This window comes from Marmota monax, unplaced genomic scaffold (assembly GCF_021218885.2).
Source record: "Marmota monax isolate L192 unplaced genomic scaffold, Marmota_monax_Labrador192_F-V1.1 WCK01_AAM20220418_F8-fsc00022, whole genome shotgun sequence".
Taxonomy (NCBI): Eukaryota; Metazoa; Chordata; class Mammalia; order Rodentia; family Sciuridae; genus Marmota; species Marmota monax.
Window position 1 is genome coordinate 17,294,887 of NW_026695215.1, and position 22,571 is coordinate 17,317,457.

At 40.1% G+C, this 22,571-nt stretch overlaps 1 protein-coding gene and 1 long non-coding RNA gene across 2 annotated transcripts; one reads left to right on the top strand and one right to left on the bottom strand.

Moving 5' to 3' along the window:
* Positions 1-4,976: 4,976 nt before the first annotated feature.
* Positions 4,977-18,271, top strand: LOC131423713 (uncharacterized). Its single transcript, XR_009225626.1, has 4 exons — positions 4,977-5,434; positions 11,879-11,994; positions 14,840-14,875; positions 15,556-18,271. It is a non-coding gene; the product is annotated as an uncharacterized LOC131423713 (long non-coding RNA).
* Positions 18,272-20,527: 2,256 nt separating this feature from the next.
* Positions 20,528-22,280, bottom strand: LOC124084440 (oxidoreductase HTATIP2-like). The gene is made up of 2 exons (XM_046431754.2): positions 22,153-22,280; positions 20,528-21,971 (listed from the first exon to the last, which is right to left on the bottom strand). The coding sequence occupies exons 1-2, from the start codon at positions 22,251-22,253 to the stop codon at positions 21,251-21,253; spliced, it is 822 nt and encodes a 273-aa protein (XP_046287710.1). The 5' UTR covers positions 22,254-22,280; the 3' UTR covers positions 20,528-21,250.
* Between the last annotated feature and the right edge of the window lie 291 nt (positions 22,281-22,571).

Here is a 22,571-nt window from a genome sequence, read left to right on the forward strand (position 1 = left end):
CAACCCAGGATATTAGATACATGGAAAACATGAGAGTAAGATATGAAGAACTGAACTAGAAGGTGCTACATATATCTAACTGGCATCCCAGAGAATGATAATAGAATTTGGGAAAAACAACATTAAGAATTTGAATATTGAGATTCTTCCAGAATTAAAGGACTGTACAGATAGACAATTTTAGACAAAAAGAAACAAAATTTACCTTAGAGAGATCCTCAGTAAATGATTTATAAAGGACAAATTTTAAAAAGGAAAATAATGCCAAAAGTTATTTGAGATGCCCAGAGAAATGGCAAAGAAATGTAGACAAATGTAATTGACACTGACATTAAAATGACAATGAATATAAAGTGGAGAGGACACAAACATTGGACTGCCATATAATTTAGGAGAGGGATATGATAGGGGTTAAAGCAATTGAAGATTCTTGTATTATTGAGAATTATAAAAAGTTTCATTCTCTTTAGACATTTTTTGGGGCGGAGGTGCTAAGGATAAAATGCAACCCAAGGCCACATGAATGCTAACCACTACTTTGTTACAGAAGATGCCCCCAGCCCCTTCTCAAGACTTTATTTTTAAATTAATTTAATAATTTTTTGGAGATGGGGATCTCATTATGTTCCCTAAGCTGGGCTGACACTCCTTTACTCAAGCAATCTGCCGCCTCAGCCTCTGAGTGTGTCCAGCTAGACTCTTCAAATTTATACATGAATGAGAACATTTTACCCTAATTTCTGGAAACAGGAGGGAGAATTAAATACATCCATTTACCTCTATGCCTCCTGAAAACTTTAATTACAGTAAGTGGATTATTTTTTTTAAAAAGGCCTCAAGGGACAAGGGCAAAGATCACAGGAAAAAAGACAATATTGAAATGTGGGGACCTGAAAAGGCAATAGATGAGAATTTGCTGAATGAACATACACAGGAAAGCTGAATTCTAAGCCAGCAGAGGTCAAAATGGACCTTCCAAGAGTTTTAGGATTTCACAGTATCAGGACCTTTGAGAATGGGATAAACACAAGGTTAAAAACAGGGATTCTTTTAAGTTAGTTATTAGTTTATTTATTTTGGTACTGGGGACTGAACCCAGGGGAACTTTACTACTTAGCCCCAGCCCTTTTTATTTTTTTAAAATACGTATTTTTTTTTTTTTTTTTAGTTATAGGTGGACACAATACCTTTGTTTTATTCTTATGTGGTGCTGAAGATAGAACCCAGTGCCTCACACATGCCAGGCGAGCGCTCGACACTGAGCCCCAGCCCCAGCCCCTTTCTATTTTTCATTTTGAGACAGGGTCTTGCTAACTTGCGTAGGACCTCACTAAATTGTTAGGGTGGCCTCAAACTTGTAATCCCCCTGCCTCAGTCTCCCGAGTTGCTGGAATTACAGGCATGAGCACAGCAGCCCACCCAAAGTTAGTTTAAAAAGAAATTAAACACTGAGATTCCATCAGACCCTTTGTGCACGGGAGCATGACTAGTTGTTTATTTTTGGAGTAAAAAGAATCTTCGGGTGAGAAGACATCAAGCAGGCTTAAGATGAGGATGCTGTTTGTACTACAGAGGAATTAAATGAAAGAACATTATATTAAATTTGAAATATCAAGTCCTCTTCCAGCCATCATGACAGAAAACTGGCCATCTCACGTGTACATTGAGTGCTGGAAATTAGTGGTCTTTTAAAAAAATAATTATTGGGGTCTCCAGAATAAAAAAGTATCACCTATAAGCCCAGAACTTTTGCTATATTTTTTCTGTGCCCTATTTTAGCCTTTAAGCAGAAATCTGTGAATAACAGAAAATGGAGGTGGGGAAACTAGTATGCAATGATAGAGACCAAAACAAAGAGAAATGAGCAGTTAAAAGAAACATTATTCTTGGATAAGATTTTTAAAAGCCATCGAGAAATTGATCAATTTTGGTCAGTATAAACTTACCACTTTTTTTGTATTAATTAGGAAGCTGTATTCTTAGGAATCTAAAAAGAAAAATTCTAGGTTCTTGGCTAAGGACTGATTTGTAAATATTCTGTACATGTCATAAAAGTAAAATGTTCATGTATTTATAAGTTTGTTGTTTAGGGATAAATAGATAAGTTTTAGATGGCATTATTCCATAATGCCAATATTTCTGGTAATTTGAATAGAAAATTAGTGAGAAATTATGATTTCTTGTTAAGAACAACATTATCATTTTCCAGAAAATATAAAAATGAACAGTGCCATGCATGATAGAAAGTTTTTATTTCACATGCTTTCATATTCCAGGCTGGGAAGAGGTGAAAATCCTTTAATCCATAAGTATAAGTTAACCTTTGAATTGCTTTAGGATTCTAATTATCTGTGGGTGTGTTGACAGATTCACAACTGCTGAGAAGTTTCTGTAAGTTTGGATGCATAAAGAATTCACAGAATTAATGCCTATAATCCCAGCGGCTCAGGAGGCTGAGGCAGGAGGATCATGAGTTCAAAGTCAGTCTCAGGAATAACCAAGTCACTAAGCAAGTCAGTGAAACCCTGTCTCTAAATAAAATATAAAATAGGGCTGGGGATGTGGCTCAGTGGTTGAGTGCCCCTTAGTTCAACCTCTGATACAAAAAAAAAAAAAAAAAAAAAGAATTCACAGAATCATTTATGTCTTTTTTATTATCTTCTCAGTGGACCAGGAATACCCTTTCTACTGGTTTAGGGGTCATGTGATGTGGCATGATTGTTGCTTTACTACAGGCAATTCAGTTAATGGTTGTGGACTATTTTTAGCTTGGTTTGAACATACAAAACCACAAAAAAAATTGTATGTTTCATAATGAATGAGATTTTCTTATTATAGTTTCCAGGAGATGACATTTCTAAGCTGACAATATCTATAAAAGCTTTTAAAAGTATCACTAAAAACTTTGACATAACTGCATGATTTTAGCTGCTATTTACACCAGATAATTTTAGTTACAAACCAAAGTCTAACGATGACTTCATATACTTTTTAAAGAGTAATAGATAATAAGAAAAACTGCTCTTAAAGTTATTTATATCTTAAAACAATGTATTTTTTTTAAAATTATATGTTCAGTAATCTAAAGAAGCAGAAAACATTCAGTGGAAAATTTACATTTTTAAAAGTACATTCTTAGCCAGGCACTGTGGTACACACCTGTAATCCCAGCTACTGAGGAGACAGAGGCAGGAAGATCTTAAGTTCAAGACCAGCCTGGACACCTTTATAGTGAGAACTTGTCTCATAATAAAGTAAAAAGGGCTGAGGATATAGCTCAGTGGTAGAGCATCCCTGGTAGAGCACATTCTAAAAATACATATTAAGGTGTAATAATTTTTATTTTAAAATTTATTCTTATTTTTACTTTTTTTTTTTTTTTTGCTATGCTGGGGATGAAACTCAGGTCTCCTACACACATGCTACAATGCTACATCCTCAGCCCAATGATTTTTTTGTATAAATATTTAAATAATTTTTTAACATATAATATAGAAAGTACTCAAAGAAATACTTGAGAACCTTCTATGTTATGTGTTTCCAAGTGCAGCAAAGATTAATAACATGCCATTTCAGCTAAAAATATGCAAATGGCTACCATAGAAGAAGATGAAAGGTAACAGCATAAGAAAAGATACCAGGAAAGGAATAAGATGAAAATCCTTTTGGTAATTTCTAAGATTTACTGTACCAAGTGGTTGAAATGATCCCTGATGGGTGTGTTTATTTCATTGAACAAGACACTAAGTATAGCGACTTTATAACTAATGTGTGCTACTATAAAGCAGTTAATACTAAGAAAAGTTCCCATACAAGAGGGTCACATAGACATGAACTACTTAACTACTTGAACTTTTCTACTTAATTTCATAAAATGCAACTAGTGTAATTCCAAATATTATGCACCTAAAATCATTCCAGTATAATTCCCATTTCCTCAACTAATAGGAAGCCCCTAGTCATTACTCATATTGTCTTACATCTACGTTTGCATCAATTTTGGCTTTCCTGGTAGCTCATAATTGACTTATTTTCTCTGTCCTTTCTCTTTTCTGATTCAATAAATAATAATATTTTTCCAACACTGTGTTATTTTTATTAGCTTTCAATTACTGAGTACTATGCCCAGGAAGGGCGCCAAAGCAGTGTGTGTGTGTGTGTGTGTGTGTGTGTGTGTGTCAACTCCCTGCTGTAGGGGGCATATCTAAGTACCCTGCCCTGTCACTGCCCACTGCGGAGCCCAGGCTTTGACCCATGCTGCTGCACTGCTTCTTTTCTCCAAGAACTCTGGAGTCCCTCTGTAGTTACATGAACATCATCTGGAAAGAGCAACCAATAACGACCAGCAAAATGACACAAGAAGTGTGGCGGTCACCAGGAGTCAGAAGCGACGTGGCAGGGCTGACTAGACTTTGAAGATCTCTAGGTCCCTGGACCTCCCACCCCACGCCCCACTTATTGCCTTTAACTACCTCTCCTCAGCCCCACTTTTAAATCTTGGCAAATTCCGGGGGTGGAACAAGGGAATCTCCTGAATACGTAGCTGCAGTTTAGGGGATCAAATGTTACAGGGAACGAAGCCTTCTTGCGCAGCCTGCTTCAGTCCATCCAACTCAATGAAAAAAGAAAAGAAAAGAGCTAATCCCGGGGCTGCCCGGTTCGCTTTCCCCTTAGGTCCGAGGCCAGGAGCCTGCAGCAAACCGCCGAAGGTGAGACACGTGGGTGCAGGGCCCCTGCTCTTCCTATCTCATGGAGTGACTTGGGAGGTGCAGCCGGCCTATTGCATTGGTCGGTCATCCGGGTTTGGAGGAAGGCCGGCGAATAAGGACCATCGTCGCCCTCCAGGAAGGGCGCCACCGCCGTTTCAGTAGTCTGGAGACGGGGTTGTCTCAACCCAGACGCAAAAACCCCGACTTAACTGAAGGGATGGAGGCAGGACCCCGGGGAAGGTGACTGCAGTGCACTTGGAAGCGGAGGGTTGAGTAACCCATCCCACCCGCAGGTGCTGCGCCGGTTGCCATGGTAGCCGTGGGCGGAGCCGGCGAGCTCCAACGCGCGGGGAGACTGCGGTCCAGTGAAGCCAAGTCACCAGCGGAGGTGGGCGGGGAGCAGGGTGCAGCCGCCCTGCCTCATGCCAGTTCCGAGCGCTCCAGGCTCGGGAGCCTGAGACCCAGGGTGACAGCCACCCCCTGCAGCCGCCACCTCAGCTTCGGCCGTGCTTCCTGTTCCTCTGCGGAATCCGGGTTGAGTGGCCACTCGGTCCCCAACACCTGTTGGGACGTAGAAGAGGGGCTGGACACGCGTAAGGATTGAAAAGACTCTTTCACCGACTCAGTTGTACCGTGTGAAATCGATACATCCAGAACGAGCTGTAAACTATGGGCGAAGGAAGCGATCATACCTTATTTTTAAAGACTGTCGTTACAACCTTGAGGTATGGACAACACATCCTATGATCCTCATCTATAGGTGCAAAGGGAAACGAACTTTCTCTTTCCCCTTTGGAGCATTTGAGTCTGATAAATAAACGGGCAGAAGATAAATTATCAGAAGGAAAGGCATGCGCATTCCTATGCGTTTCGCAGGAGAGGGAGTACCCTGATCCTTTGTGGTGGATCTGGTCTTTACTCTTTGCGTAAATAATGGATCTTCACTGAGAAGCCCTTCTCTACACTTGCTGCTCCCCAGGTGCACAGTTTGAAGTTCAAAGCGGCATATTTTGGGGTATCATTTTCTAAGATCCAGCGTAGGAATCAAGTCCTAAAGCCAAGGCCTGAGTCCAAAAAAATTGTGGCATCAGTGTAGAATAGTGATGTTATGTAAACCACATATGTAATTAAAATTTTCCTAGTACCTACATTAAAAGGTAAAAAGAAAAAGGTGACATTAATTTGAACATATTCTGCTTAATCCAATATATAAAAGACATATTTCCATATGCAATCAAGTTAAAAATAGGATATTGAAATGGATTTTTCCCTATATTGTCTTCAATCTGGTCAGTATTTGAGGAAATAGCATGTCTTAATTTGCACTAGCCACTGTTCAAGGGTCTAAATGCTCCATACTGGTAAGCGGTGGCCTTGAACTTGGGAGCTTACTTTCATTTACCCTCCACTTTATCTAGTCCTGGAACATTTAACCAGAAAAATTATGGGTGCAGTGGTGCCTTCAAAACATGGCTTTGGAATTGTTCTCTTTAGAGTTTACCTCTAAAATGTTATTTATGATATGTACTATTTTCTGTTGGCAATAAGCTAAAGTCTCTCGTTTCATATTTGGTTTTCCTTTGTCTTTCCCCCCCCCTCCCCGCCCCGCCCCGCCCCGCCCCAGTGCTGGAGATCAAACCCAGGGCCTTGCACTGCTAGGCAAGTAATGTACCACTGAGCTAGAATCCCTGTGCCTTATTTTGTTTCTTGTAATTATCAGAGCATTTACTACATACATACAAAATTATGTGAACTGTCTTTATTTGATAGTTAAAGGTATTCACATTTTAAATATAAGGCAGAAAAAATAAATGAATAAACATCATATTTTTAACTTGTCTGTTAGTGAAATAAGTGCATTTACAGAAAAATACAAATGAAGCAGGACAGAACAACCCTTGGTAATGGTTGCTGGAAAAAATGGAATTCGCTTTAGGATAATAGAAAAGAATTTATACCAAGACTAAAGCAATCAAGTTAGACAAATTCATTACAGGGATGATTTTATTGTAATTAACCTTTTCTTTATTAGCTTCAGGATTTCCCATCAGAAGACACATTCTTTTTTTTTTTTAAGTCTCAAGACTTAGGCTTTTTTTTTTTTTAAGAGAGAGAGAGAGAGAATTTCAATATTTATTTTTTAGTTTTCAGCAGACACAACATCTTTGTTTGTATGTGGTGCTGAGGATCCAACCTGGGCCGCAGGCATGCCAGGCACTTGAGCCACATCCCCAGCCCCAGAAGACACATTCTTTACTCATTTTACTATTATGCCTATTTCTTGGGTTTCTTATATCCTGTGCTTTCATCTTTATAAGAAAATTATTTCATGTAGGTGTATTTTTGGTTTTGTTCCATTTGTGCCAAATAGAGACTGTTTCTGTCTCAGGTTAATTGAAAACAGAGAAGTGAGCCAGAGGTTTTTATAAACAAGGACACAAAGGCAGATTCCCTGAAATGGAGTGATACAAACAATTCTTTGAAATTGATTAAAAGACTTCTTCATGGTAGTAGCTGTGCTTTACCTATGATACAGAATACTCTGTTTGTTTTGCCAAAGAATTTTGAAATTAGGATCTGCATATTAGAGAACTTAGGGAAGATAATATACTAAATTAAATTGAGAAGGACAAGAATCATTTTGATTGCAATTGGAATCTGAATGCTTTCCCAAGTGTGTCTCTGTGTGAGGGGATAGGAAGGGATGGGTCACAATCCAATTCAAAAACCACTTGTAGAAAATCTGTCTGCATGTTTACTTTCTTAATTCCCCCAACTGGCTTTCCACTGTAATTTACTTTTTTCCTGGTCCTGATTTATAAATTATATAGTAAATATTTTATAAGTAAACCCCAGTCCTTATGGAAAAGTTTGGGAATAAATGAATAACATAATGCATACTTATGGACCAGGTCTGTTTAAAAATATTTTTTTAGTTGTCAATGGACCTTTATTTTATTTATTTATAGGTGGTGCTGAGGATCGAACCCAGTGCCTCACTCATGCTAGCCCTGGACCAAGTCTTAAAAAGATGCTTCTGGAGTTGTGGTTCAGTGATAGAGTGCTCACCTAGCATGTGTGAGGCACTGGGTTTGAGCCTCAGCAACACATAAAAATTAATTAATTAATTAATTAATCAATTAAAGGTATTGTGTCCACCTACAACTAAAAAAAATATGTTTAAAAAGATGCTTCAGGAGACATAAATGAGTAAGATGCCATTCTGATACTCTTGGCAAAACTGAAGTACAGAGATAAGAGTCCGACAATAGCTAGCTCTGATAGTAGGCAGAGGAAGGCAGGGATCACAGCAGACGTGCTATGCAGTATTAAAACCTTCTGGCTATTCGCTTGGATCCCTACTGACATTTCTAAACCATTTCCCCCTCCATCTTGTGTACCAACCCTTTTCCTTGAGACTCCTGCCTGTGGCTTAACACCAAACTTCTGCTGGCTTTTCTACACCAATGAAGAAATGCCCTGCCTCATGTTCCCTCCACCCCTCCAATTTAGCACTGTCTTGGCATTTTAAAATCTACAGTTCACATATCTTTTCACCACAGTTTCTTGATCTTTTGTGCGTGGTGATTTTCTAGCCATTCTACCTGGGCATCCCTCTCCGAATTTATTGCCTCTCTCCTAATCCATAACTCCTGTCTGCACCCAGGTGAAAGGCCCTCACCTGTACCTGCTGGAATTCTACAGTGGGACAGAATATTTAAAATCCCTGTGTTTATGCCATCAAATTTCACATCACATTTGGTATCTTCCTGGGATAGGTAAACACACACACACACACACACACGTTTCAAAATATCCCTTTTACTTTGGTTGCTCAGTGATAGAACATTCCTTTAGACAATGTTTGTTGAATGCTAAACCAAGTGCCTGAAATTTTGCTATGCTAAAGGACAACAGTGATGATCAAGGCCAGCATGGTCTTTGTCTTCAAGGATAAATGTGAAGTCATTACTGGGGATAGAGGATGGGAAGGTCACAGAATAGAGAATCATTTTCAATAAAGCAGGATAGGTGCTTACAACCATGACATCATCGGTGACCAGAATGTTCACAGAAGAGTCCAGGCTCAACCCATGTATGGATGTGAGGAAATTTCTGGAAGAAAACTCACACCATAATAGTAGGATCAAGTCTAAAAGGTGGGCCAGAGCAGAGAGGGAGGCACCTTAAAGGTGCGTGTTAGAGAAGAGCTAGCTAGCTGTAGCATACCATGAGAGTAGGGAGTGCAAAGAAACTAAAGGAAGAGAACATCTAATCATAAAGAGCTTTGGAAGCGAATGGTCTGAACCAAGGCCCAGTCATTAGAGGTTTTCAAATACAGTGGTGACATCTTTAAAAAAATTGTATAGTTGGGCAGAGTGGTGCATGCTTATAATCCCAGTGGCTCAGGAGGCTGAGGCAAGAAGATCACAAGATCAAAGCCAGCTTCAGAAACTTAGCAAGCCCCTGTCAAAATAAAAAATAAAATAAAATAAATAAAATGGGCTGTGGATGTGGCTCAGTGGTTAAGCACTACATGAAAGAGTAGCCTAGGTAGAGGTATACACAGCTGGACTGTGGATATATTAAGGAAGCAGAACTCACAGGATATAGTATTTATTGGAAGGAGAAAGGAAGTGAACGAAGATCCCCTTCTTTTAAATTTTTATTTCCAGGTTTGTACAAAGAGGATGGGCGAGGCAGCCACATGTTGTCTGTGATCTTATGCAGGAATGGATGGTGAGAGGAGATGGTGGAAGATCACATCACCAAATTAAGGAATTCAGAGGACAAATGTAATGATGGGCTGAGCACACAGTCTGATGTCACTGTTCCCCTGGCCTCCAATCAAGTGTGTTGGTTGAATTGTAAAGGGGCCTCATATTTCTTGTATTCTTCAGGGTCTTCGGCCCATTTATATAACCACTGGTGATTTGTGCAATGTGTGCGGTTCCCCTGTGGCTGTCCTTATTGACTATGGATTAATGAGCAAACCTTTTTTTTTTTTTTCGTTTTCGGAATTTCCAATGTGTTTTAATTTTCTTGAGAGTGTTTTGCTGAATGCTTTAACCTCAGGTCCAAATGAACTGCGTTATCTCTTCCATGATGAAAAACTTTATCCCTCCAGGGACTGAGAAGCAGTCTGTCTACATGAGTCTGATCAAGCTGCAATGAGAAAATAACGTAGATTGGGTAGCTAAACAACACAAGTTTTTCTCATAGTTCTGGAGCCCCAGAAGTCCAACATCAGGGTGTCAGCATTCAGTGTCTGGGAAGCCTCCCTGTCTGGCTGTCCACAGCTGCCACCTTGCTGTGTCCTCACATGGAGAAAGCTTTGGCAGCTCTTCCACTCTTCCACCAGCTCTATAATATATTATATTATATCAGATAGGAAAATCCAATTCCTGGTACCAGTTGATTCCAGGGGCGCTTAACCACTGAGCCACATCCTCAGCCCTTTTTAATATTTTATTTAGAGGAGGGTTTTGATGAGTTGCTTAGGGCCTCACTAAGTTGCTGAGGCTGGCTTAGAACTCAAGATCCTCCTGCCTCAGCTGGGATTACAGATGTGCACCATCATGTCTGGTAGTTCAGGGCTATATTCTTACAACCTCATTTAACCTTAATCACTTCCTTAAAGACCCTATCTCCAGTAGGGAGGTGAGGGTTAGGGCTTAACATACGAATTTGAAGATGGTTATAATTCAATCTATGGCACAATCCAATAAAAACCATTTGTATTTTATTGGTATATTTATTATTACACATATGTTTAAGGTTCAATTTGATTAGCTGATTATCTTTGCTATGGGGTGAATGCAATTAAATCTGGAAGTGGTGATATTTATACTAATATTAATGTGGTTGGAAGTAATTTTTTACCACCCAAAAGCCGAATTTTCAGTAAGATCCTTTGCTGGAGGGATTGGTTCTAGCCTGGTATATTTGCCCCAATTTTTTGTCTCAGGTAAGTGAGCTTGGATCCCTTACCTTAGTTTTCCTGTGTTTTGCTTTAAAGACCGCTTCAGTAAATAATATCTTTGCACACATATGCTTTTTGCTTATGCAAGTACAGATGCTATTTCTAAATGTACAGTTTGCACATTTACATTTTACAGGTCTTCTGTTGTGTTGACAATAGGTTGTATGGATTTACACTCCATGTATGCCAGAGTTAGTTTTCAATATTTTTGCCAAGGTTGGATTTCATTAAAAATTTTAATTACTGTCTGCTTTATTATGTGACACGTGGTATTGCATTGTTTTAATTTATATTACCTTAACAATGAATACAGTTGTATGTTCTCTTATTAATCTTTTTGAAAAGACTTTATCTTTTAAAGTCACTTTAGCTTCACAGCAAAATTGAGCATGAAGCACAAGAGAGTTCCCTTGTACCTTCTGCCCCAACCCATAGGTAGCCTCCCTACTACCAATATCCCCCACCAGAGTGGTCCAGTTTTTAGAATGGTACACCTATATCGACACCTCATTATCACCCAAAGTTCATAGATCACATTAAATTTCATTCTTGGTGTTGTATATTCTGTTGGTTTGGACAAATTTATACTAACAAGTATCTACCATTATATTAACACAAAAGTTTCACTGCCCTGCCGGGCACAGTGGTGCACATCTGTAATCCCAGTGGCTCAGGAGGCTGAGGCAGGAGGATTTTGAGTTCAAAGCCAGCCTCAGCAATGGTGAGGTAATAAGCAACTCAGTGAGACCCTGTCTCTAAATAAAATACAAAAAAGGGCTGGGGTTGTGACCCAGTGGTTGAGGGCCCCTGAGTTCAATCCCCAGTACTCCTCCCCCCAAAAAGTTTCACTGCCCTAAAAATTCTTTATGCTTCACCTGTTCATCCTTCCTCCATACTGATGCCCAACAAACACTGATCTTTTACACCTTTGTAGTCTTTGCCTTTTGGAGAATGTCTAAATTGGAATCATATAGGACATAGTCTTTTCAGATTAACTCCTTTTCCTTAAGTGCATTTAAGATTTCTCCAATTCTTTTCATAAATACAAGTTGCATTTTGACCACAGTGCCATGGAAGGGATGCTGTGTCTTTTTTCATATCAGGAGACACATGATGTCCTTTTGTTCTTGTGAAGGTAACTTTTTTTTTTTTAAAGAGAATTTCAATATTTATTTATTTTTTTTAGTTCTCGGCAGACACAACGTCTTTGTTTGTATGTGGTGCTGAGGATCGAACCCCGGGCCGCACGCATGCCAGGCGAGCGCGCTACCGCTTGAGCCACATCCCCAGCCCATTGTGAAGGTAACTTTGATCATTTGCTCAAGGTGCTGTCTAACAGAATTCTCCATTGTAAAGTTACCCTTTCCCCTTATTAATTAGTAAATGTTCTATAGGAAGATACTTTGAGATTATGTAAAATACCCTATTTCTCATCTTTTGGATCCACTGATTTTTGTCATTTCACCTGAAATGATTATTACTGTGGTTTTGCTAAATGGTGCCAAATGGTGGTTTTTCTAACTTAAAATTTTTGGTATCGTTTCTATTTTTCTTCTTCATAGTGTTTCTATTTTTCTTTTCTTTTCTTTTTTTTTTTTTACTTTTCTGTAAGCCTTTTCCTCACTTGAAATATTAAAAAATCTTCTGAGTAATATTCCATTGTGTATATATACCAGTTTCTTTATCCATGCATCTACTCAAGGGCATCTAGGTTGGTTCCACAGTTTAGCTATTGTGAATTGAGCTGCAATAAACATTGATGTGGCTGTGTCCCTGTGTCCCTTGGTCCATACCCAAAGGACTTAAAATGCTGTTTTAAGAGTGGGATAGCTGGGTCAAATGGTAGTTCCATTCCTAGTTTTCTAAGGAATCTCCAACTGCTTTCCATATTGGCTGCACCATTTTGTAGTCCCACCAGCAATGTATGAGTGTGTCTTTCTCCCCACATCCTCGTCAACACTTATTGTTGTTTGTATTCTTAATAGCTGCCATTCTGACTGGACTGAGATAAAGTCTTAGAGTAGTTTTTTTGCATTTCTCTAATTGGTAGAGATATTGAATATTTTTTCATATATTTGTTGTTTGATTGTATATCACCTTCTGAGAAGTGTCTGTTCAGTTCCTTGGCCCATTTATTGATTGGGTTATTATTAATTATTATTATTATTGGTGTTTAGCTTTTTGAGTTCTTTATATACTCTGGAGATTAGTGCTCTATCTGATGTGCAAGTGGTGAAAATTTGTTCCCAAGCTATAGGCTCTCTATTCACCTCTCTATTCATTGATTGTTTCTTTGGCTGAGAAGAAACTTTTTAGTTTGAATCCATCCCACTTATTAATTCTTGATTTTAATTCTTGTGCTATAGGAGTCTTATTAAGGAAATAAGGGCCTAATATGATATGATGGAGATTTGGGCCTACTTTTTCTTCTATTAGAAGCAGGGGAAAAAAAAAAACACCGACCCATAAAGTTTCATGAGCACTTTCTAATTTGCTAAATTTGCTAAAATTTTAAGATTGCCAGAAGAAAAAGAACACTGAAGATCTTTCGGGTTAACAAACAGTTTAAATTTGAAAAAGCTACTTAAAGAAATGAAGTCATTCCATCACTTCAAAGCATTACTCCCTGGCTTATCTCCAGTGAGGCTCCTTTCTTAGGGCAGGAATAGGTCTTCTCAGACATGAGGAGGTGACGCCAAGAGCTTCGATGAACTCGTCACTTGTCACTATAATGCTTAGATGCAAGTCAGACTGGACAGAAGAGAAGCTGTGTAGATCTAAGTGATTTGGAAATGAGAAATTCATCAGAAGCAGAAAACTGGGAGATGTTATTTCTTGTCACTACTATTATGGGATGTGATTCAGCTTATTTGCATAATCCAGTGCTGAGCACAGATTAACTAGACTCTGCAAATACTTGAGGCTTGGTAATATTCCATCACACTCGGAATATAAATCTGAATAAAATTATAAGAAGATTTGATAGTTTTTGAACCATGTTTGAGCTTGCAAGTCATTTGTGAGTTAAATAATCACTCACTTGCTGCATAAGTCATATTGGATAGTATTAGCACAGAACCCCCCACCCCCACCCCCATTTCATGACACCAAGTGTCCACCTTTTATTTTTTTATTTTATTTTTTAATTTTTTATTGTTGGTTGTTCAAAACATTATATAGTTCTTGATATATCATATTTCACACTTTGATTCAAGTGGGTTATGAACTCCCATTTTTACCCCATATACAGATTGCAGGATCACATCAGTTACACATCCATTGATTTACATATTGCCATACTAGTGTCTGTTGTGTTCTGATGCCTTTCCTATCCTCTACTATCCCCCCTCCCCTCCCCTCCCCTCCCCTCCCCTCTAAGTGTCCACCTTTTATCTTGTACAAGTTGTGGCTACTGCATGCTTCAGGCCTTGAAAAGTGCCCCTCTGTGAAAAGAGGCCCTTCACTGTGGCTGGGAAATGCAGTGTGGAATCGTTTCACACCATCTTAAGATTTTACTTCATTTCTCATGCAAAACAGTGAAGTGAAGTTGAATGTTGGAGACGGTTTTTGAAAAAGAAATTCTGAAAGCCATTTAAAGATCTATTTAAAATTTCAGAAGCAGTATACATGTAAGGACATCTCAAAATAAAATAGAAAGGGGCAATCATTTTCCTTAAAATCTCAGTTCTCAAAAATGACAGTTTGGTTTATATTTTGGGGGTGTCATTTCAGTGAAAATATGTAACTATTTTGTAAGGTAGTATTTTAAAATAAAAGGAATTTTTATTTGTCAAAGAAAAAAGAATAAAAAATATATCTTAAAGACTAAGTTCCATTTTATTCTGATGACTGTGTAGTTTCGGAGTTAGGAAGAATCACTGAGGGCATGAATTAGAAAGATTTAAGTTTTTATACATTTTGATGTTTAATTGAAGTCATTTAACTTTTGATTCTACAAAACAAAAGTACACAAAAAACAGAAAGCTTTTTTTTTTTTTTTTGATGGGGGGTGGTACCAGGGATTGAACTCAGAGGCACTCTACCACTGAGCCATATCCCCAGTCCTATTTTGTATTTTATTTAGAGACAGGTTCTCGTTGAGTTGCTTAGTGACTAGCTTTTTCTTTTTTCTTTTCTTTTTTTGCAGTGTGGGAAGTCAAACCCAAAGCCTCATGATTGCTAGGTGAGCCTTCTACCACTGATCTACTGTGCCTGAGTTTTAACAGCAACCTATAACATGAGGTCAGGCAAGAATGACATGTGGTGTCATGTCATTCCTCAAAGAGTTTTGGATTTTGTAGCATTTCAGATTTTGGATTTTCAAATTAGGAATGCTGGACCTTTACTCTGATCCAGGTGAGGCTGTCTCCAAACCACATGAGAATTTCTTGTGATGCTTTCTCCCATGTTTTCAGATAAGTTAGGATTATTGTTGGGAGAAAAAAAAAAACACCAGAAGTGTTTTCCCTTCAAAGTTAGAATGAGTTGGAAGCTTCTCTGTTAACTTGGGTTTGGAAATAAGCTGGAGGAGAAAAGATGGAGGGCCCTCTTGTTATAGCAAGATTACAGTAAGTCACTGAGTCGATCTTAAAGCAGGAGATGGAACCATCTTTATTCACCAGCTGGTGGGCCAAGGGGCAGGTTGCAAATCTACACCCTTAGACCCCCCTCCAAAGTGTAGAGCACACATTAACGTGGTCTAAAACCACATTAATCATAAATGGCTGTTGCTATGATTCAAAACCATAAACAAACATCATGAGATGTAAAATCATAAGCAGGAGGGAAAATGGGTCAAAATGACCCTATTTTGGTACAAGTTAAAGAATGGTTTCTAATGTCTAGATTATCATTCTCTGACAGGGTACATTGTTCAAGAAAACTGGACCCAAAAAGAGAACAATTTTACATTGTATAAGAAGAACAGAAACATAAGCAGGGTGTGCTAAGCAGGCTCAGGATGGCAGAGGCAGAATTTTCCCCTGGGAGAAGTTTTCCTATATGACACAGAGTCTGTTTGGTCATTGCCCGCATAGCCCGGCCCATAACACTCTGGTGCCCTAGCAAGTGCTACTCCACAGAGCGCTCATCTTGTTCACTGTCAGCGCCTCTGCCTGGTACTTGGATTCTCCTGTGGGAGATCTGCAGATGTTGCCACCATGCTATTGCAGGGTGAAGAGGGCCCACTCAGGAGTCCTGTGCGCCTTGTGGCTATGAACACATAGAAGTCTGCCAGTCATCTAGTCGTGAGGAGCGTGCGTAGCGATGGTTGCCCAGTTGCCAGAGCCGGTCTTGCTCTTTTAAATGCATCAAAAATGCATGTGGTGCAGTAAAGAAGCAGTCGTGGTCAATGAGAGCAAAGAAGATTGATGGGGAGTTAATGTAATGTCCGGGAAACACCAGTACCTTCCCCTGGAGTTCAGCAGCAGCCTGCTATTGAAACTTTTTGACATAAAGAGACTGAACTGTTTTGAGGAGCAGCACATGCAATGAACAGTTTCCTGGAGATGTGGTGCACTGAACTGCACCACGCCACAGGACCGTGGTGACAACATCCTCTGTGGTGGCTCAGTCCACTCTGGCTCTAAAGGCCCCTGCATAAGGAGGTTTGGCAACATCTTAGGAGCAGCTCTGTGCCTCGCCATTCCATGAGGCAGGCCCACAAGAAGCAAGAGGATGGGGCCACCCACTGGAAGCTCAGGGAAGCTCGCATCTCCCCTTTATGGGTAACCCCCTGGAGTGCAGTCCAAGTCACATCCCCCAGGTGTCCTTTTCCTGACAGGGGCTTTATGATCAATAATTCTGATAACAGGGATAATTCCATTTAGTGGAGTAGGGACCAATTAACATTCTGCATTTACATTAATTGAAATCTATGGAGAGCAGTGTTTTGTTTTTGTTTTTGTTTTATAAAAAGGTAAATCAGGTTATATTTCAAGTTTCTCTGGGTAACTGCAACCCACCTCAACCCTGGATCCACACCTACAGCATACTCTTTTGTTGAACTTAAATGAAGAATGACATTCCTATGAAAATACTAACACATGCTAATCATGCGGGTTGACCACTTAGGAAATGTGTAGCCACATCCCTCAAGCACCACTTCATTCCTCTTTTTATTTTTTTGTGGTGCTGGGGATGGAAGCCAGGCCTTGCAAATAGTAGGCAAGTACTCTACCAACTGAGCTACATCCCCACCTGGCTCCATTCCTCCCACAAGAAGTTCCCTGGTGCTGGTTGTAGTCAATCTCACTCCATAACCTTGGTGCATGGCAGCCAATGATGATGCTTCTTCTAGAATCATATGAATGGAAAAACACAGTACATGCTTTATGCTTTTCTTCATGATCCATATTATTGTGTGTGACAGTAGCCTTTTTTTATTGCTAAGTAGTATCCCATTGAATGACTAGAGCACAAGTTTGCTTATCCATCCACCTATGATGCGCTCCGTTTCCAGGGTTGGGCTATTGGGAGAGCCTGATCAACCGGGGGTGTAGTTGTGCCAGGAGCAAATGTGTAGTCTGTCATGGTCAGGTTGCCCTGTGAGGGAGGCACCATGAGGAACCATGGAATGCCGGGGACACAGGAAAGCTGCAATCAGCTTTCAATCAGCTGTTTTTGAGGGGAGATTCAGAGATGTGGGGACTCAGTAGAGAGTGGGTGCAGTCAGGAGATGGGCCGTTACTCATCAGGTACCCAGTGAAGGATGCAGTGTGCAAGGTGTGTCTGGGAAGACAGCAGCCGTGTGTATTTTACTTTTGCTCTATGATCTGGGGGGGAAATGACGTTCCCTATGAACCCTGTAGCTGGTTTGATCTGCATCTTTCTTCCTCTCCCGATAAATGATTAGGATTGCTTCTTTTCTTTCTTGCTCCAGGCTGATTTTCATTCTTTCAGCCCTGTATGGTTTTTATTTATTATTAACATTTTACGACTGTGAATAAAGGTGAATAGATTTTACATTTTCGCTCTATTATGAACAACACTGTTCGAACACCCATGTAAACATTGGCATATATTTTCCTTTTTCTTGAGAATTACTGGGTTATATGGCAAGTGTATGTTTTAAAAAACTGTTACACTGTTTCCCAAAGTTGACTAACAGGATTTGTGATATCCACTGGTGATCTTCAATAAAGTTGTCAATCATGATCTCACTCCTTCTCATACCTTTTTCTTATTTTCTTTCAGTTCTGGGGGGTTGAATCCAGGGGCACTCTACCCCTGAGTATACCCCGAGTCCTTTATTTTTTTATTTTGAGACAGGTCTTGCTAAGTTGCCGAGGCTGGCCTTGAACTCGTGATCCTCAGCCTCCCAAATCGCCAGGATTAAAGATGTACATGCACCACTGTGCTGGGCTTCCTTCAAACCCTTCTTGGTTTTCCTTAACAAATTTAAATTGTGTTTCTCCCTTTCATCTGTTACTACTTGTACTTTCTGATAAGGAGAACAGCTGCACTTAACTGCAATGTTGATTTTTAAATGTACTTTATTTTTTGTTAACCTATAATTGTACATGTTATGCATTGTTGTTTTTTCTAAGCAGACTTTTTCAGCTGCCCTGGAGACTACATTAACTGAACTTTTTGGTTTGGAAATTACTTCATCCTGTGTCTTCAATGAAATGATCCTTTATTAAAATAAGCTAGTGTTTAATAATTTGTTTATTTCTTTGTTAGTTTTTTCTGAGATCAAAGAACCCAGAAAAGTTGTCTTAGAGATGTAATTTTTCTGGATAACTATGATTTAATGTGTATTTCTGGCTTTGGCAAAAATCAAATAATCCACTCTACAACAACACATTGCTTTAATTAAATTTTATTTCTCTCTGGATTTGATACACATTGCAGAAACACAATCAACGAGCACTGACAGTTTGTTTAAATCTTGTTCTTTGTCCTGTTATACAATTTGTTGTGTCAGTGGCTCTCAAGTGGTAGGCTCCTGCAGTTCATCATCTGAAACTCCTTCCACACATGCTGAAAATCTCATTAATTTGTATATGTTTTATTCTTTATACCTAAGTATATATGCTTATGACTGGAAGAGAAAATGCCCCACTTTTAATCTCAGAGAATTATTTGGCCATGAGAATAACTGATTCATGCCCTCCCCCTTCCACCCCTAGTACTTAAGTAGAGATTATTGAAGAAATTTATGCCTTATAAATCTAGCTGATATTAAAAAAATGAAAAGGAGGGACTGGGGTGTAGCTTAGTGGTAGAGTGTGTGCTTAGCATGTGTGAGGAGGTCCTGGGTTCAATTTCCACACTCCCACCAAAAAAAAGGGAAAATTCTGTTATTTCAAATATAATATAGGTTCTATATATGTGTCATTTTTTTCTATTAAGAATTCTATGGCCAGGCATGGTGGTGCATGCCTGTAATCACAGCATATATTATGTATATGCTATATATATTAATAAGATATATATATGCTGTATATATTAATAAGAAGAATTCTCTTTTCTGGGGTCTCATCAGTAGATTCTGCTTCATTTAATAAATTTTATTTTAGTGTCCCTGAGTATAGTGTTGGTCCATGGGAGCATGATACATATGTGTACGCATGTGCACACATATGTGAGTGTGTGTGATACAGTAATTCTGACCTACTGAATATACTGGCGGGACCTGAGAAAGGAACTCAGCTAATCCATGCTCAGGCTTGCACTGAAGGACCAGGCTCAGCTCAACATCTCTACATCTCCCTTCCAGTGGCCACTCCTTTTTGTGAAACATGAAACTACAACTAAAATTGCATTTGCTAGATTCCTTTGCAGCTAGGTTTGGGGGTGAGAAGACCCAGCTGGGATTCTGTGTACATTGTTAGATTATTCCTTTTTGTAGGTGAAGTTCAGCCAATTAGATGCTTTTATGTAACAGTTACAAGATGATAGTGAAGCAAAAGTCCTGTGGCTGGCTGACTGTTTACTTTTTTTTTTTTTTTTTAGTTGTAGATGGACACAATACCTTTATTTTGCTTATTTATTTTTTTATGTGGTGCTGAGGATTGAACCCAGTGCCTCACACATGCTAGGCCAAGCACTCTACCACTGGGCCACAACCCAGCCCCTCTGTTTACTTTTAATGACCTTTATTGACACACACTATGCACATATTTTAAGCCTACAGTTTGCTGAGGTCCAATAGTGTTACACACCTTTGTAACCAGCATTAATATCAAAGTGTGTAATTCCCTCTTCCCATAAAATGCCTGTGTCACTTTCAAGACTCCACCTCTGTGTCCTGGTACTTGTTGATCTGTTCTTTATTATTGAAGATGATATTTGTCTTTCCTAGAGATTTTTAAAAAGTGGAATCATCTGGTAATTAAAGTCCCTAACAGGTTTAGGGCTGTGATATTTTCTTGGGTGAGTCTTTAGAAGAAATTAGGGATATCTGAAGTATGGGGGAAATTCTGCTGTTGGATTTTCTCTCCCTCCCTCCCTCCCTCCCTCCCTCCTTCCTTCCTTCCTTCCTTCCTTCCTTTTTTTCCCTCCAGGGCCAGGGATGGAACCCAGCACCTCGTGTGTGCTAGATAAAGCTCTACCACTGAGCTATGCCCCAAGCCCCTGCTGGTGGCTTTTTTTTTTGAAGAAACCCAAATATTTCAACTTTATTCATCCATGACATGTACTAACAATTCACTGGAACCACCTGGAAATATACAGACACAGGATTCTTTTGTTGAGTGGTTAACAGGCTGAGCTGGGTTAGAATCCTGACTCTCCCATTTCCTAGTTTTAGGGCTTCAGCTTTGGATCCCTAAATAAGGCATCAGTTTCCCCATCTAAGATATAAGGATTTTTAAAAAAGGAGAAAAGGTGATAAAATGGACAATATCATTTTATAAGGATTGTTTGGAAGGTTAAAGCATAGATGATATATGTAAGGACTGGAACATAGCCAGCACTTGATAAATGATAGCTGTTATTATATCACTGCATTGGCTGAAAAGCTGCCCATCACCACTAGTACAACTAATATTTTCGAACCATTGAAGAGGCACCCAGGATTTGTGCATTTATTTTCATTGCCCTATTTAATTCTCCCATGAACTATATAAACTGTTAATTTTTTATTATATATTTAAAGTAGTAGTAAAGGCACAGTGTTCACTTACACAGTTATATGCTATTAATTAGAACAAAAATGTCAAGTTTTACCACAGCATTCATCTGCATGGCACATAGGGGTTACACTGCTGTTGTGATTGCAGAGGAGTGTCTCAAAGCTGTCGCCCATAACCACCAGAGGAATTTTAAGCAAAATAAAACCACAGATTCCTATGCCCACATCTCCCACATTCCGATTCAGAAGATTTGAAACAGGGCCTATAAATCTCATTTTTCAAAAGCTTCCTGAGTGATCTACATGTATAATCAGGCCATAAGCCACCAATATAGAGCAAAGTCATGTCCTGATTGGATCTGTGTGGCTGAGAATAGTCAAACAACCAAGGTAAAGCACACAAATTCTTTCAAGGCCATGAAATTATAGATTTAGTGATAGATGTTGAGGTCTGCAGTCAAAAGTGCTTCTCCAGTGTGGTCATGGCTTGAGAACACCATGAGCTTTCCCCAGGTCGTGGATGGCCTTGTTGTCCAGAATTTCCATCTGCTTGTCACTTGGTCTCACCATGTTGTTCAGCATTGCTCTAGCCAAAGTCGAGACAGGCACAGAGTGGCCACTGGCCCAAGAGTCTGGTAAGAAGCCAAAGAACTTCCTAATCAACCATTCACCTGGGCGAGATTCTTGCCTATTGCATAGCAGAACTCCAGGTCTAAATATGGAGTAGATATCAAATTTTAATCCTCCAACCCTGGCTTCTACTTCTCCCTTAACTTGTAAATATAAAAAATTGCTTGACTTATCAGCTCCTTTAGAAGACAGCAAATTGAAATGTTTGCACCCTCCAGATTTTGCCAGCTCTGCAGACTTCAGCACATAATCTCGGTCAACACGAACAAATCCCTCCGCACCAGCTTTGCTTCTGGTGGTACCCAGGCAACAGAATCCAACATCATGACCTTGAAAGGCAGAAGCATAGTCTTCCAATTTTTCAAAGTCCACCACTTCTTGATTCACGTTTTTATATGCTTCTTCCTCGAAGGTGAGCTTCCTCCGGCCAATCAGAGTGACTCTGGCAAACAGGTTCTGTTCCAGGATTTCTTTTAGCAGCACTTTGCCACTTTCCCCGCTGGCGACCAGGATAAAGACGGATTTATTCTGCATCTTGAAGTCTTCCCGAAGCTTCGGCAGCTTGGGTTTGCTGCGGGGCGCGGCACTTTAGCCGCCTCCCAATGGCCCCAGCAGACACCTCGGAAGGGGAACGAGCTGGGGGTCCGCCCAGGTGCCACAAACTGCTGGCACCACCAGCCTCTTTCCCCGCGGTTTCCAGGGTCCCGGGAAGAGTGCAGGGCCCAGCTCGGTCCCCTACCCGAAGGAGTTACCTGGGGCCGGTCTCCGGCCCCGCCTCCTCACGCCGCGCCAGGAGCAGGGCGGCCACCAGTGCCACCGCCGCCGCGGCGCTCAGCGCTGCAGGCCCGGGCATCGGGCAGGCCTCCGCCTCCCGATGGGGTAGAGAAGACAAGCCGTAGCCCGCACCTACCCGGCTCTGTCTTCCGGGTGACTTTACAGTCCTGCTGGTGGCTTTTAAGGAGACAATCTTCTTGCTGGAGAGAAGACTAGGTGATGTCTGAGAGCTGAGAACAACTCCCTGGTGGCAGCCAGCAAGAAAGTAGGGACCTCGGTCTTACAACCCCAAGGAGTTGAATTCTATTCCCTCTCTTGTCCCCTTCTCTCCTGCTTGTAAAGAAGAGAGGACTTCGAACCTCAGATGAGATGGAAGATCTGTTGAGACCTGAGAAGG